The sequence below is a fragment of the Ascaphus truei genome, chromosome 4 (assembly GCF_040206685.1).
Source record: "Ascaphus truei isolate aAscTru1 chromosome 4, aAscTru1.hap1, whole genome shotgun sequence".
Lineage (NCBI taxonomy): Eukaryota > Metazoa > Chordata > Amphibia > Anura > Ascaphidae > Ascaphus > Ascaphus truei.
In genome coordinates, this window is record NC_134486.1 from 355,053,750 (window position 1) to 355,070,518 (window position 16,769).

The 16,769-nt window shown below is 43.1% G+C and overlaps 1 protein-coding gene across 2 annotated transcripts in view; it reads left to right on the top strand.

Annotated features, from left to right (window-relative positions):
- COLEC11 (collectin subfamily member 11) overlaps nucleotides 1-10,542 on the top strand; it is a 35,682-nt gene extending 25,140 nt beyond the window's left edge. The window contains exons 4-7 of one of the 2 annotated variants that reach the window (XM_075598297.1): nucleotides 2,520-2,591; nucleotides 3,644-3,697; nucleotides 8,547-8,642; nucleotides 9,594-10,542. In XM_075598297.1, the coding sequence (XP_075454412.1) occupies nucleotides 2,520-2,591; nucleotides 3,644-3,697; nucleotides 8,547-8,642; nucleotides 9,594-10,003 (632 nt within the window). In that variant the 3' untranslated portion in view covers nucleotides 10,004-10,542. The remainder of the gene's footprint in view (nucleotides 1-2,519; nucleotides 2,592-3,643; nucleotides 3,698-8,546; nucleotides 8,643-9,593) is intronic. The other variant, XM_075598298.1, reaches the window with a different exon arrangement.
- The last annotated feature ends 6,227 nt before the right edge of the window (nucleotides 10,543-16,769 follow it).

Consider the following 16,769-nt stretch of genomic DNA (forward strand, 5'->3'; position numbering starts at 1 on the left):
GGAGCAGGCCTATAAGTATCCAGAAAACAAAATAAACACAAACAGGCAGGGTTTTAGTTGCAGAAAAAGATGGATTTATTGAATAAAAACACGAGCTTTGTTCCTAAGTATGTATATAGAATACTGTTTGTTATTAGGGAAAACTAGTTCAAAGTTCTAGTAGCTGTATTAGCCCTGGAGAAAAGCAGATTGACACTGTTGATCACCCCCTTCTCCTGAACACTCTCCACACATGATGCAGCTTTCTCCTGGCTCATGTTCTAAATATTCAACTGTTCCTTCAGCGTTTCCTTCTCTTGTACATACAAAAAGGGGGGTATCCAGATACAAGCTCAAGGTAATGTATGACAATCAAAAGTCTAATAGTAGACGGTACATATGGAATATAAATAACAGATTGAGCAAAAGGAGAACAAGTATTCGAAAACAATGCACTCAAAATATACCATTTATTGACAATTAATGACTAACAAACACACATTCCCAGCAAGCTCAGAGCCCCAACACGCACCTCATTTTATATATATATCTAGATCTAGATCTAGATATATATAGATATATATATAAAAAGAAAAAAGCGCACGGCCCATAGCGTACTGTTTCACATTTAATATTTAAAAATGAAGGGGAATAGGCTCACTCACAAGGGTCATAGAATTAAGAGCATGTAGTGATATATATCACCGTCACTGGCAGAAGTCCAAGTAGATCATCCGAGAAGTCCGCGATATGGATGCCAAATCAGCCTCACTCCATCTTGGGCTGCACCGACGGAGAGACTCCCTGTTAGGTGAAAGTCCCAGAGACAGGCAGGAAACCAGATGGTTTGACTTGGATCGCGCCTTCATTCCTCACATTCAGTCCCTCATGAAGTCCTGCCATCTCCACCTCCTAAATATCACTAGAATATGGCCTTTTCCCACTCATGATGCAACTAAAATCCTAATTCACTCACTCACCTTGTCTCGTCTTGATTACTGCATTCCCATTGTCCGCTTATCCCCACTCCAGTCCATTCAAAATGCTGCTGCCAGACTCCTCTACTTCACTCAACACTCCACTGCGTAAAACTCTACACTGGCTTCCCATATCTCTTAGAATAAAATGTTACCCATAAAGCTCTCAACGATGCTGCCCCACCCTTACATCTCAGCCCTCGTCCCCAAATATATCCCTAAATGCCCCCTACATACGACATCCGCATTTTGTCCTGTCTTATTACCTCCTCTAACTCCCACCTACAAGACTTCTACCGTGCTGCCCACTTTCTCTGACATTCCCTATCACGTACCATCAGACTGTCCCCCAGCATTGACATTTAAAAACTTTTTGAAGATTATCTTTCATACCTCTAACATCCAACTCCCACCCGCCAAATCCCATTGGCACCAGCTGTACAGCTGAACCAATCTCCACGCTATGCAACACCCCCTAACTTCGCCACCCTCAAACATTAATAGACTCAGCTGTCAGGCTGGACCATACTCCAACCTGATGTATGCGCCATCTCACATTGTCCCTCATTCCCTTTAGATTGCAAGATCTAAGGATCAGGGCCGTCATTATCTCTTTGTATCTGTTTGTGCTTGATTGTCCTTATTTGTTTGTAACTGTTTATGTAATTATCAAATCTCTGTAATCCCATTGTACCATGCTATATGAATATGTTGGGGCTTTACACATAAACGATAATAATAATAATAAAGTGACTATCACAAAGTCGCAAGAGGACATGCCTCTGGGATTCAAACAAGGTCACAGACTTTGAAGACAGTGCCCTAACCACTGAGCTACTTTACTTTATGAGCCCATTGAGTATCGGGTAGTGTAAGTTTCAATGATGTTTATGTTATATTTGTTCTCTTTATTCGCTTTTATTTTTTTTTCTACACAATGGTTTTGCACTAAGCATTGTGAACTACACTCTTCGTTTTGACAGTTTCTTCTTCTGTTAATTACTTTTTACCAGAAGGTTGTTGGGATAGGAGCCTCCTTCTTACTGTCTCAGTTTTTCCTAAAATGTATGCACTATTTTGTCATACAGGATTATAGTTCTCCTTTCCACATTCTACCGCACTGAAGTATATGTTGGTGCCATGCAAATGAAAGTTAATAATAATAATTTGCATTAAAATTTTATATATGCATTAGAAATTACATCATGATAAAGGTTTGGCATTGGGCTGAAATGTTGGCACAATAATACTTTTTTTTTGTTTATAAATAACATTCACCGGTATCATAAAATATACAATTGATATACATATATATATTTTTAACACATTTTATTAGCAGCATGAAGTTGATAGCAAGTTTAACAATAACATTGTTATTAGGTCCTAACACTTAGTAATTACTACATGCTCTTAATATAATAAACTGCCCCCATTGATAATATAATTGTTTAGGTTATATCTGTTACATTTGACATACCAATCATATTATAAACTATCTATTGTTGTATTTTTCCAACTGCACCATTTCTGATAAATGAGATATTTTGATCTTTTATTTTGCAGGAGAAATGGGTGACAAAGGGTTGAAGGGAAGCATGGGCCGTCATGGAAAAATCGGCCCCATTGGTTCCAAAGGTATTTTCTGAACAAAATTGCTTTGGGTAGTTGGCAGTTACTTAGAAGTAAAGATTAATTACCAATATCAGTATACAGAGAATCTGAGAAAAAGTTGATGTTGCCCTTTCATGAAAAAAAAACTATTATTGCAAAATATAGCTCAGATTTAACATGATAAACAATCCTAACATATATAGATATAAAAGGCTTTTAAGTATGTTCCGTACAGAGGTTCAGCTGTTACAGGGTTGCTATGCGATGACAGCAAGTGGGGGAAGAGAGAAAGCAAGGAGGGGAAAGGAGACAGTGAGACAGAAAGGAGAGGAGGTGACAGATGAGATGTGTAGGAGAGGAGGTGTGTAGTGTGCACAGAGACGAGCAGACAGTAAGGCAGGGAGTGCAAAGAGAGGGAAGGAGAGTGAAAAGAGGGCATGACGGAGGAGACAGTGAGGGGGGGAGAGACCACAAGGAGAGGATGTGACAGAGAAGCAGCAAGGAGAAAAGGAGACAGAGAGAGACAGCAAAGAGAGGAGGAGACAGAGAGACAGCAAGGAAAGGAGGCGACAGAGGGATGATGAGGAGGGAGGAATGGAGAGCAGTGTGCACATGGGACAGGAGGGAGTGCAAAAAGAGGAGGGAGGAGAAACAGCAAGGTGAGTAGGAGGAGGAAACAGAGACAGCAAGGAGAGAAGGAGACAGATGAGATGAGTAGGAGAGGAGGCAGTGTAGTGTGCACAGAGAAGAGCCGACACAGTAAGGCAGGGGAGGAGAGAATGCAAAGAGGATTAGGGCATGATGGAGGAGAGAGTAAGATGGGGAAGAGGGGACAAGTAATAGCAAACCATTACCATGAGGAGTGAAAACAAAGAGTCGTGTTTAATCAATAATCTTTCAGATCTGCTAGACCGGTGTATGCTATGCCGGGTACAGCTAGTATTTGTTATTAGTTATAATGTGTTTACTATCTGCATCAGAACCCCTCCAACAGCTACCTTATGGTTCTCATTCTAATTTGTCTACTAACAACAATGAATAATAAAAAACAAAATTGACATAATTGTCTTTTTCAGGTGAAAGGGGAGATATTGGTGAGATGGGTCCTCCGGGACCAAATGGAGAACCAGGTATTTATTAAGATGCTTTAAATATAATATATAACATAGATGTCAATGTGTGACTGGGTAGATTCTTCTACATATGGGGAAATATGGGCTGGAGAGCACGTAATACAATGGCCAGAATTCATCAAGCATCGATGACGGGTACAGCACTCCGATCTGGAGGTAATGGCCATTCAAGTAAATTGCAATTAATGACAGATCGCGATGCAATACCCTGGGTGTCGACTTCATGAATCCTGCCCAATATGTTAAATAATTATATCTGTAATCCTCCCTGTCCAGCTCTTAAGAAGTTTACATCAGATAGACTATTTACATGGCTCTGCTCAGTGTCTCATACCTTTTCAGGGTGCTGGATCCGTGCAGGCTGGGCATAGATATGCAGATGGAATAAGGATGGGCTCAAGAACTTTTATAGTACCAACAAAGAGCTTTATTCACATCCATTGATAATGCTCCACATACAAGGGCAGGCTTCACATAGACATTAACTGGTGTCAAACAATATAGTTACTCTGTGCTTCTTCCCTTGGTAGCTCTCACTCCTACACTAGGGAGGTACTTAGGCTTCTTTAGGATTCATCCCCTTGGTAGCTCTCCCTCATACGCTGGGGAGGTACTTATACTTGTGTCCTTTAATAATGTTATATTGGCAATCTCTTGTGTAACTTCCTCAATGCTCTGTATCTGGTTGACCCTGACTGGAGAACACACTCTATTCTCGGGGATCAGTATCCCTTCACTGTGGATGGCATTCTTCCTTTAAACTGATCAAATCGGGAGTTTGTTGAGAACCTGTCGGTGGGAGTACACTATCTTCAGGGATCAGTATCTCGTGACCCTGTGCATTGCGTATCTCGTGAATATCTATTGGATTGGGGTTTTACTAGGAAACCTCTGGTGGTCCCTGTCCAACTATGCTCCGGAGTTTCTACTCTGAGAACTCCCAGCTGAGCACTTGCCTGCTCCTTTTTTGGTCAGAGAACAATCTCTGTTCATTACAATGGGCTCTATTTGTAAAGGGCTCATTCCTTAAATGAATACAATAAAGGTGACAGGACATCCTTACTACATATAACGAACATATTTTCATAAGTTACATTGAGGCCCTCACCCTTGCTACTCCTGAGAAACCTGCTTCTAGAACACTGGGGGGCGCTATATATATCCTCCCATTCAGGGCCACAGACAGATTTCCCATAGCCCAGGACTAGAGTTACGTCCAGGACCCACCCTGCCCCCCCCTTGGCGGTATTGCGAGCCCCCCCCATTTCACACCTCATGAGCCCCCTCTATTTCCCCGTCCCCTCTTCCCATGTATTTCTCTCCCCTCCGTCTCACTCCCTCTTCCTCACTCACCCCCTCTCACCTCTCACTCTCCCCCCTCCCGCCTCGCATGTATTTCTCTCCCCTGCGTCTCACTCTTACACCCTCTTTTCTACACTCACTCCCTCTCCTCTCACTCGCCCCACCTTCCGTCAATTACTCCACTCTCCACTCTCGTCAATTACTCACTCAATCCCCCCCACAAAATACATACCAAAAACTCCACCCTCCTAAATACTTATATCCCACCACCCAATACATAATAAAAATACACCCACCCCTCAAAACTTATAAATATACACCCCCCAATACATATAAAAAAAATACACCCCCACTCCCAATACATATAGTACACCCCACCCCCAATACATATAAAAAATACACCCACTCCCAATACATATCAAAAATACACCCCAACTACATATCAAAAATACACCCCCACCCCCAATACATATAAAAATACCCCCCACCCCCAATACATATAAAAATACCCTCCACCCCCCAATACATATAAACAATACAAACCCATCCACCAATACATATAAAAAATACACCCACCCCCCCCCAATACATATAAAAAATACACCTCCCACCCACCCAATATATATAAAAAATCACCCCCCAAAACATATTAAAAAATACACCCTACCCCAATACATATAAAAAATACACCCCACAATACATATAAAAAATACACCCCCACAATACATATAAAAAATACACCCCCACAATACATATAAAAAATACACCCCGACCCCCCCAATACATATAAAAATACCTCCACCTCCTAATGCATATAAAACATACCCCACCCCCCCAACACATATAAAAAATACTCCCCACCCCCAATACATATAAAAAAATACCCCTCGCCCCAATAAATATAAAAAATCCCCCCACCTCCCTAATACATATAAAATATACAGACTGACCTTGTGGATGGTCAGGCTGGGACTGGTGGCTGTGGGGGGCTTGGCCAGCTCTGCAAATTGGGCCCAAGCTCTGGCCAAGTCCCGCTGCTAGTTCTCCCATGGCCCAGCCCCGTCTCTCCCCCAGCTGCAGGCCTCTCCCTCACTCTGTCCCATGCCGAGCTTCCGACGTCAGTGCGCACCTGGCCTCCCTCTCATGCGGGCACGCACCGGAAGATGGGCCAAGCTTACTTCCAGCGCGCTGACATCAGAGAGGCATGGTGTATGCCAGTGTTGGAAGCTCAATGTGGGACAGAGTGAGGAAGAGGCCTGCAGCGGGGAGAGATCCGGGGCCCAGCCGCGACCGGCAGCCAGGCTTGGCCAGAGGTCGAGCCCAACCTGCAGCGTCGGCCGGCCGGGCCCCCAGCAGCCACCAAGCCTGGGACACCTGTCCCGGCTGTTCCTCCCTGTTGGTGGCCCTGCTCCCAACTCACTATGGTGACACGACTGGTCACAAGACCTACTGGGGAGTGGCTATCCTTTCTGCAAGTAATCCTGCATCACATGATGGGTTGAAGAGTAAATCTGTGTGATCCCACACAGTTAACCCTCTACCATAGTTGTAACCATAGTGGTCCCCACAAGGATTTAACCACTACATAGTTGGTGGACTGAAATTACAAAGGCACAAAGTCCATTAATGGCAATTAGCATTTTTGCAACCTGACCCAAAAAGGAATTCCCATGCTTTAAATCTAATGGGAGTAGTTGAAGTGTTATAATTTACCTTTTATATACACTATTCTGTACTCTCCTGCGTCTGGTGTTGGTCACTGCTGGGATCAGTGGGTTTCATGGGCCATATGTTCTGACCTGGTATTAGTTATTATGATTTTGTGTGATGAATTTTATTCTGTGTTTCTGAAATAAAGACTAATGTGAACTGACTAAATGAGAGAATATCAGTACATTTTGTTTCATTGGTGGATGTACCACTGGTAAGTATTATAGCAATGTTTTACAGATGCAGTCATTCTCCAGAAGATTAATCTTTGCTCACTTAAGGAAATTAACTGTTTGTGGTTTCCGATATGCACTTTGCTTGTAAGAATTAATGCTCATCAAAGTAATAAACAGGTATATCTTTTTACGATCCTTGAACAGAGCAGCCATAAATAATAATAATAATAATGGTACATGTGTAATGATAATTATTTAATCCATGTTTGTAAAGATTATGAATGCATAATAATATATATGAGTACTATTTTCACATTCATGTTTCAGGTCTCAAACCATCAGACCCAGATAAAGTTGTAGCCAATGAATGACACATATTCCACAATTCATTGTTGTGCATTAAATGTTTTATTATTAATAACCATAAGTTTGGTCTTATTAGCATTAATTGCACAAATGATGCTCCACAAAATGAGCAATTATCGCCCAAGGGCATTCTAGACACTGACGTTGTATCACATCTGTATGTATCACCTGTTTAACTTCTACATCAATACTTTTAGAAAGAAAAGCAGTCAGATTCAATAGAGACATAACAGTGAATATATGGTTTCCATAAAGCAACAATAAAGACAACTTGACTTTCATTATCAGCCGGAGACATCTGATTCTGTTACTGAGTGCTTTTATAACTCTACTGCCTGAAGCAAAATGTTCATTATCGTTTAGGAATATTTCAATCAATCATCGCAATAAAGAAGGGAATCTCAACTATAGATACCTGTAACTCCAGTCATATCAGATTTTAAGGATAACCAATTATTTGCAGTCGTTAACATGCATATGGAACGATTGTCCAGACAAACTTGATGACAGCACTGAATGACACAAAAAGACTTTATTTAATTTCATACTTAAAAGCAAATGCTGTTCCCCTGTGTTATAAAAGATACAGCCTGACATACTGTATGGAGGGGAAGGGTTGTATAAAATAATTTCTAGTCTTTATGCTCCTTTCAATGCCAGTGTGCTTAAAAATTGCACTTCAGAGGCATTCAAGCACCACTGGGCTGAAATATCAGTACATTTCTGGCATTCTGATGACCTAAAAGAGGAAGAAGAAACGAGGAACAACTGTAGTGTTATTACCGAATCGCAGATGGGTAAAAGTCACATACTATACTTGTGGCTCTGGGTGAAATTAAACTTTCAAGCTTCTGCATTTGCAGGGTACAACTTTACCACTACAGCCCACCTCATCCATAATGATAGCACAGCATCAGCCACATTATCCCTTGGATGGTAACCACCATACTGTATGATAGAATGGCCAAGATTGTTGGGAAATGGGTCCCCTTCTAAGTTACTATGACAAATTCTTGTCCACTTTTCTCGTTTCCTTGTAAATTCCCCATTGTTTATAAAAGCAGATTTTTGTGTGTTCATTGGAATAATTGTGCGAATAATATTGTGTCAACAGTTGAAGGAAATTGAGAGAAGAAGTCCACTTGTTTAATGCCAATTGTTTAATATTATACTCACAATTGTACAAACCATTCTAGATCAAGATTTTGGATATTTAACCCATTCATTGCCAGCGGTGCCTATATCTCATTGCAAAGCAATGACTACATGCTTATTAATCTTTATTTCTCCAGGCATACCCTGTGAATGTGGACAGTTGAGAAAGGCTATTGGAGAAATGGATATTCAAGTGGCACAGCTGACCACAGAGCTTAAATTTGTAAAAAATGGTAAGAACTTTATGACATTATATCCTGTCCTTCCTACAGTGTCACTTGTATGGTGTTTTGGTTCTAAGTTGTCAAAATCTGATTAGTTTTTTGGGGGGAAAAAGGTACGATGAACAAAAATTCCAAAAATTTGAACTTTTTGCAAAAGTTTCATGTTTTTTTTTTTTTTCAAAACGAAAAAAATATATGATGATGAGCCTTTCTTAGGTTCTGTTTTGTATTTCATTCAGATTCATTTATTCCCCCCATGGTTCAATTCAGATTTTAAATCGAACATCTACGGTTCAAATTGTTGCATCGAACGCCTGAAGTTCGGATTTGAAACCTGCAAACGTGTCCATCCTTGTTTTTTTTTTGTTTTTTTTACAGGGCAGGTAGGCAGGGGCAAAAAGCTTGCTTTTCACCATTATCTCTTAGCATACAGAGCTTCCACTGCAGCCAGGGATTGTGGGAAACGACATGCAAACGAGCACACAATGTCATCCTTTTACTCCATGTCCATTTTAACATGGACCCCTATAAGCTTATGCCTGCCGCATTACACAGCTTTTCTTACAAAGATATTTGTAATTGGGGGGCGGGGGAGTACAAATGAATCACATACTGTAAGTGAAATCTTTCCTTTAAGGACTTATATCCATCTAGCACAATGTTTCCCAACAGTCCTCAGGGAACCCCAACAGGTCAGATCTTAAGGATATCCCTGCTCCAGCATTAAGGATATCCCTGCTCCAGCACAGGTGGCTCAGTCAAAATGGCTGAGCCGCTGATTGACCCACCTGTGCTGGAGCAGGGATATCCTTAAGACCTGACCTGTTGGGGTTCCCTGAGAACTGAAGTTGGTAAACACTGATCTAGCATATCAACCTGTGATCATTGTATAGTTTCATTTCTGTTTGCAATGTAATATACATTAAGTTTGTTATAGAAATATGAGTGCTCACTTTTCAGCACTGCCCTCCCCCGCAGTTGTTGCTGGCGTGCGCGAGACCGACACTAAGATCTACCTACTGGTGAAGGAAGAGAAGAAGTATACTGATGCCCAAGCTTACTGCCAAGGAAGAGGAGGGACTCTGAGCATGCCGAAGGACGAGACGACCAATAGTCTGATTGCCTCCTACATTAACCAAGCTGGCCTGACAAGAGTTTTCATTGGGATCAATGACTTGGAGAAAGAAGGCCACTTTGTATATTCTGATCGGTCACCAATGCAGACCTTCAACAAATGGCGCCAGGGAGAGCCGAACAATGCATATGATGAAGAGGACTGTGCTGAGATGGTTTCCTCGGGAGGATGGAATGATGCTTCCTGTCTCATTACTATGTACTTTATCTGTGAGTTTGACAAAGAAAATGTGTAATTTTGTATCTGTATCTTTGTAGCCAAAAATACATACCACTTGCTTTGATAAGTATTGGAAGCAGCTTAAAATGCATATACTGTACATTGTACATCTGTAAATATGATGGGGATGCGTAAATATTTTCCCACAGCGTGATGAGGGAGACGGCAATTAATAGGAAAGATGGTCATTGCTGAACCTATTAATAGGAAAGGGTTATTTTTCAGAAACTATAGCACGGTCTTCTTCAAGTCTTGACATTTTGATTATCATTAAAGCTGCAACCCTTTCTATTAAAAAAAAAAGAATGACTTGCCTTTTGAAAAGTCCCCCATTCACATCCAGTAGAATAGGAGACGTTCCGCTGACAATCTCCAGCAGTTCAATGAACCAGAAGGTGTCTCAAGCCATAGAACCACTTTATAAATAAACCTGTATGGCTAAAGTGTAGCTCAAAGTTGATTTTTAATGGCATTGTACCTTGAAAGTCCTGTACTGTAATACATTGCTAGCCATCTCTGCAGCTAAATATAAATAACTTTTTTGTCTTAATTTTATCCAACTTTTTGTCTATTTATTTTAATAACCATATTTAATCCTGTTATTCCTAATCACTTTGTGCAGATAGGTGTGGCATAGTATGTAAAGTGTCGACATTGAATTCACAAACATTCGACTCCAGTCTCCGCTACTGTACTTACCCTTCAGTTTATGTGACCCTGGGACAATCAATTCATTTCAGTTTCATATAACAATATTAGATAACTGCATACCAATAAAATGCCATTTTTCTCCTGTGCTTTCTTACTTATCTTCTGTATTTCCTTTTTTTTTTTCTCAAAACAAATAGGGTGTTTGGGCAGACAGAATTGAATAAAAAATAATGGATTATTTATCATGTCTAGAATGTTTCAGTTCCTAATAAGATATTCACTTGGGTTAAAGTCTCCATTATGGATCAAAAAATTAACCTATACAGGTGAATAAAAACATTATTTTTGTTTTATGTGTAACGGGTATTCCACCCCACCCAATCGCATATATAGTGTGGGTGAGTAGAACATGCAGTGTTACCAGTGTGGTGCGTATACCTGCAGACTCACAGGAGATCTGAGCCTCCGCTAGTGAGAGCCTGGGGTGAATCCTCTGGAACGTTTCTTGGTTCAGCGCCTCCACCTATGTAGGATTCTATGGAAGTGTAGAATGACCCTAACATAGGAACCCACTCAGAAACCACATACACCAGTATTATGGATAACAGGTTTACTGAATGAACAAACACTTTACTAACACACATATAAGACATTACACAACATCATAACCTTATGCTATAACCGTATCACCTTCTGCCCAATGTCTGGTGTTCCCACCCAGTGTCCGGTAATCCCCACCCAATGTCCCGTACTCCTACGGAGGTCGTGGGTGACTGCGCAGTCACTAAGAACTACTAGGCCTGTTGGTGCACATAGGATTCAAAGTTACCTGCCGAGCACTCCGGTGCTCGGGCCTGCAACAATCTTCTCAAAGTGTCAGACGTGCGATGCATCCGTCTGATCCTATCCAGGTGATATTCTCCAGAACCCCAACGTGGGTCCAACCGCTTCACGGGAACAGCAACCGCCGCTGAATCCCTATCTCTCTCTAAGGGGCAGTAGCGTGACAGGAACCCTAACCTAGGGCTTGTCCCTGATGTACCGCAACCTGAGGTGACTTGGGGGAAACTCCTAGGGCCTGCGGGGTTAATAACCTACCCCCCTCCCCTACTACCCCAAGTCCATAAACCTCACTAACCACTAGCTCCTAACTCGCTAGTACTACCAGCCTGCAGCAGACACACAGCTCTCACAGTCAGCCTGCAGACTCCCACACACGCTGCACACACTGTGCCCAGTACATGCAGTGACAACACACACAGTCCTATTTGCCAGTGCGCACAGCATTACCCGCTGTGGCACTGCAAAACCTGCACCTTACACACCTAAGGGTGACCTCCCTTTCTAGGGCCGTCCCTTATAAATTACCCACTAACCTGGTGGGGAGTTGGGGCCTACCTGGGATGTAGGGGACCTTACGCGATGCAGGAGCTTCACTCACTCCCTGCACCCTTCCTTCCCGTTCAGCTCTGCTGCTCCAACTAACTGCGTAGCTGCAGTCCACACAATGTATCTCCTTCCTCCAGGGCAATCCTTCAGCCCTATTGGCCACTATGAGGTACCTGGTGCCCCCCTCGCTAGGCACTATGGGAATTGTAGTCCTGAGGCACCTATAATAACATTGGGGCCGCGTGCGTGCCTTCCCTCTGCCTACACTAACCCCTAATGGCCGCCTCACTGTTTCCTGCGCTATCCCTACTCTCGCGCGACTCTCCTGCGCTTTCCCTGCCCTCACGCAACTGTTCCCTGGCTCTAGGGTTCTCCCTGCGCATGCGCGCGCTATCTGGGACGCCGGGGACCTACTGCGCATGCGCGACCCTGCACAACATGGCGGCGCCCTATCCGCCCGGCTCTGGGAGCGCCGAGAGCCCTGAGATGCGCGTGCGGCCTTGGCAACCGGCCGCACACGTCCCCGGCAACCCCCGAGCCGGGACCTGACCGCCCTCTCCCCTGCCATCGCCGAACGGAGCCGCCATTGGACGCGGCGGCCCCCGCGATCGGCAGTTAGGTGAGGGGGGTGCGGGCGTGTTGGGGAGACCTGGCTACATATGATTGAGTTTTGTGTCTCTAGACACAATTATTAATTGGATTTTGAGTGGTAGGCCTAGATTTCACAAGCACCAGTACTGTGCTTGTTCCTTGTGGTTGTGTTAGGAAGGCACAGGCTTTGTCGTCTTTTCTTCTGATCATAATGAAGTCATAATAAAGAAAGCTACAAGCTTAGTTATACATAAGACACGTATAGGATAGTGTATGGATACATTTATATACCAACCTCTAGCACAGGGGTGCGCAAACGTTTCCCCCTGCATACCCATGCATCCCCCTACCTGCTCTCCTCCCCTGCTTCTACCCCCTCCCCTGCTCACGCCCCCCTCCTTACCTGTCTTCCACATCAAACGCCACTTCACTTGAGAAAGGCCAGCAGGCCGAAACGTTGTCCAAAGGCACAATAAATTCTTTATGATTGAAATCCATGTGCCCTTGTCCATCAATTACATTGGATATATTGGATGAAATGTAGGTCTTCCCTAGAACTAAAGGAGCACCGGTAAATGTATCACAAATCATTGTTATTTTTCTTTGGTGTGCAGCAAACATCCTTACTTTTGCAATGGATGGACACATATACATGTTCAATATGGAAATTAATCACACACACACGAAAATACTGTTGAACAAGTAACATAAGGTAACACTGCATGGGTGCACATGAAAAAAAAATTACAGAGTGGAAAAAAAATCAGTATCAATCCTTTATTAAACCCTTTATATTTTTGCTAAGAACTGTGAGTGCCTGATTTGTATATACGTATACTAGATGTACCCGGCGTAACATACGGCGATCTAGCAGATCTTAAAGGTAATTAATTAAACATTACTCTTTGTTTTCACCCCTCCGCTTTCTGTAGCAATATTTTTCTAAGTTTATGGGGAGGGTAATGAGTACAGAGCATCTGAGAGAGAAGCCTCCCCTGGGACCCACTGTGCACCAGGTTCAAACTGACTGCAGAAGAAGTCAGAAACAGAAGTAAGAAAATGTCAAGTCAGTACATGGAGGCGGGTGGAGACTTTGCTGTACCGGAGATGTGTGCCATGTGTATGTATGTATATATGTGTAGCCATGGCATCTTTGGCTACTAATCTGCCCTACTCCTGGCAGTAAGTCCTGGTACAATCAGTAGTCAATATGGGGTTTCCCCTCTCACTGGAGCTGCACTTGAGTGACAGTGGGAGGCGGTGACATCCAGCCTAAGCATGTCCAATCATGGAACAGACTTGGTGCTCTCCTTGCTGTACTTAAGGACAGTGCCACCCTAAATTTAGTAGTGTCACTACCTACTTGAGAGGGGCAGGTCACATAGCCAAGAGCCTGACTATTGGGCCTTCCCTGGTCCTCATCCCCTCTGGGAAGAGTGAGTGTGTGCCATACCTCTGTCCCTGCTAGAGGGGCACGGAAGAGCTGGGACTGCTGCTGGTGCCCTTGGCCTGTAGTGTAGGTCCAGGGATCATCCTGCTGTAAGTAGCAGACAGTTGCTGCATTAGACAGAAACCTGCTGTGTACTGTGCTTCACAGAGTGAGAGAATAAACTGTTACTGTTGTTATACTGCTGCCTAGTGTGTAACCTTTCTGGGGGAGAGGTTATAGTGCTACTGTAGGAGATCATCTCCACATACCTGGAGCTTACAGCAGATGGAGGCGCTGCACTGCTAGAGAACCATGTGGGTAATGTACCTGATCCTGTGTCCCCACTACCATCGGGGGACAGCTCAGCCCTCCAGTTACCAGCTGTTACCTGTTACATACGTAGTAATGGCAAAATCTCCCAGAGGGTGGGGGAAGCACCGCAACATATGTATGTATGTATGTCTTTATTTATATAGCGCCATTAATGTACAAAGCGCTTCACAGCAGTAATACGTGACATAATCATATAAATAACAAATACAAATAACACATAATGGGAAGACGTGCTTGAGACATAAGAGTGACATTTAGGAAAAGGGAGTCCCTGCTCTGAAGAGCTTACAATCTAATTGGTAAGTAGGAAGAACATGCAAAGACAGTAGGAGGGCGTTCTGGTAAGTGTCTGCAAGGGGCCAAGGTCGATGTATGAGGTCTATAGTATCAGCCATGGAGCTACTCCTATCCTTCGTTAAGGAGGTGTGTTTTAAGGTGGGTCTTGAAGGTGGATAGAGAGGGTGCTAGTCGGGTATTGAGGTGAAGGGCATTCCAGAGGTGAAGGGCATTCCAGAGGTGAGGGGCAGTCAGTGAGAGAGGTTTAAGGCGGGAGAGGGCTTTAGACACAAAAGGGGGTAGAGTGAAAACATCCTTGAGCAGAACGCAAGAGTCGGGATGGTGTATAGTGAGATGTGTTCAGGGAGACCTGGCAACAGGCAGGAGCATGAGAGTCAGCGCGGGGGCCCTTCAGCTGGAGAGCTACCTCTGGTACTTACAGTGTATAAAGTATACGCTATGTAGTGACTGTGACACAATTACATCTATAACTGAAATAAAAGCAATAACTTTTTCTTGTCTGGTGTCCCTTGGATTTCCATTATATAGATATATTGAAAATATATATTGACGAGCTGATATTTAGAAACTATATTAACAATCTACTGGAAGCTAATCATCTCCCTTTATTATAAGTGATAAGAAAATGTCTTTCAAAAGTGCAGTTAGTTCATATAAACATCACTCTATTTCATGATCCCGATGGTGTGTGTCAAGGTGGAGGAGGGGACACGGGAAACCTTTTCTGTCAGGGCCGTGCTCATTCGTCCCCTTCCGACCTCCCCACAGCATAATGCCCCCCACCCCGGCATAACTCACCGCCTGACGGGACCCCTGAGCTCAAAAACTGCCCTGGATCGGATTTCATTCTCTATCACACTAAAGTAAAAAGTACTTTAATATTGTAGCACTATATGTAGCTATGTGCAGGTGGAGGTTGTTTAGTGCTGCAATCTTGTACCACTTCACAGCCAAAACAGTGTACAGTATGTAGCAACTCCTTCTCTTTCCCCAGAGGTGAAGTGGTTATGTGACATCCAATGTGAAAACAAGAAAGAGAAGTAAAACTGGTCTCTGTCCCTATGTATGTTAGTTCTGCTTGTTCTACATGGCCAATTGCCCAACCAGGGCGGGAAACCCAATAGGCAGACAAAGCACATGTTTAGGGCACCAGCAAAGTAGGGGCACCACAAAAAAAATATGAGAATTTTCTTTTAAAGAATTTGATATTTGATATTTCAAAAAAACCCATCGAAGTAGTCACCATTGGAAATATAAAAACTTTGGATTTGGATTTTCTTACTCTCCACTATATACTCTTTCCCCATTTTTCTGTTCTCTTTTATAACTTATCCCCGCCTAAACCAGATCTAAATAATACGAGGAAATCAGATCCTGTCATGTGTTGCAATAAATGTATGTTTAATTATTGATATATTTTTCTGAATTATATATACTTGATTCATTTTTTCCCCTTATGCATTATGTAGTGTTTACCAACAACTGTTAACATTGGCCCTTTGTGGAGAACTATGGCCCACCGAGCAAAAAAGTTGAGTATTCTTTAATTAAATATTAAGGGCGAAATGTGGAAAATTTGTACGTGTTGATTTGTAGGTGACAATAGTTGCAACCTCTGCTGTTTCTAATATCATTCTCATTTTCACTGTTAGATGCAGTGTCAGATTTCCCGTTAGGGCCGGGCTTGGCCGGCAAAATTTTGGGGCGGCAAAAGTGTCTGCCCCATGTGCTTTTGCCACACTGTCAAGCCTATCGGACCTAATGGGAAGGCACTTAGCTCTGTCTACGTCTCCTTGCTGCCACCCTGCTTCTCCATTGGAATCCCAGCGTCAAATTATGCCATGCGACATCACCATCGTGATGTCACGGCATCGCCACGGCAACGTGATGTTGCGGCATCAAATAACGTTGCGTTTCTATGGCAACGCGACACCATGGGAGGTCACATTGGTGACGTCCGCGGCGTCCTTTGACACTGAGATTCCAAAGGATAAGCAGGGTGGTAGCAAAGGAGGCGGCAGACAGGAATATGTGCCTATAGGTGGCGAATTTCAAAATTCACCACTGTTTAGATGTCAGGACCGACGCTATT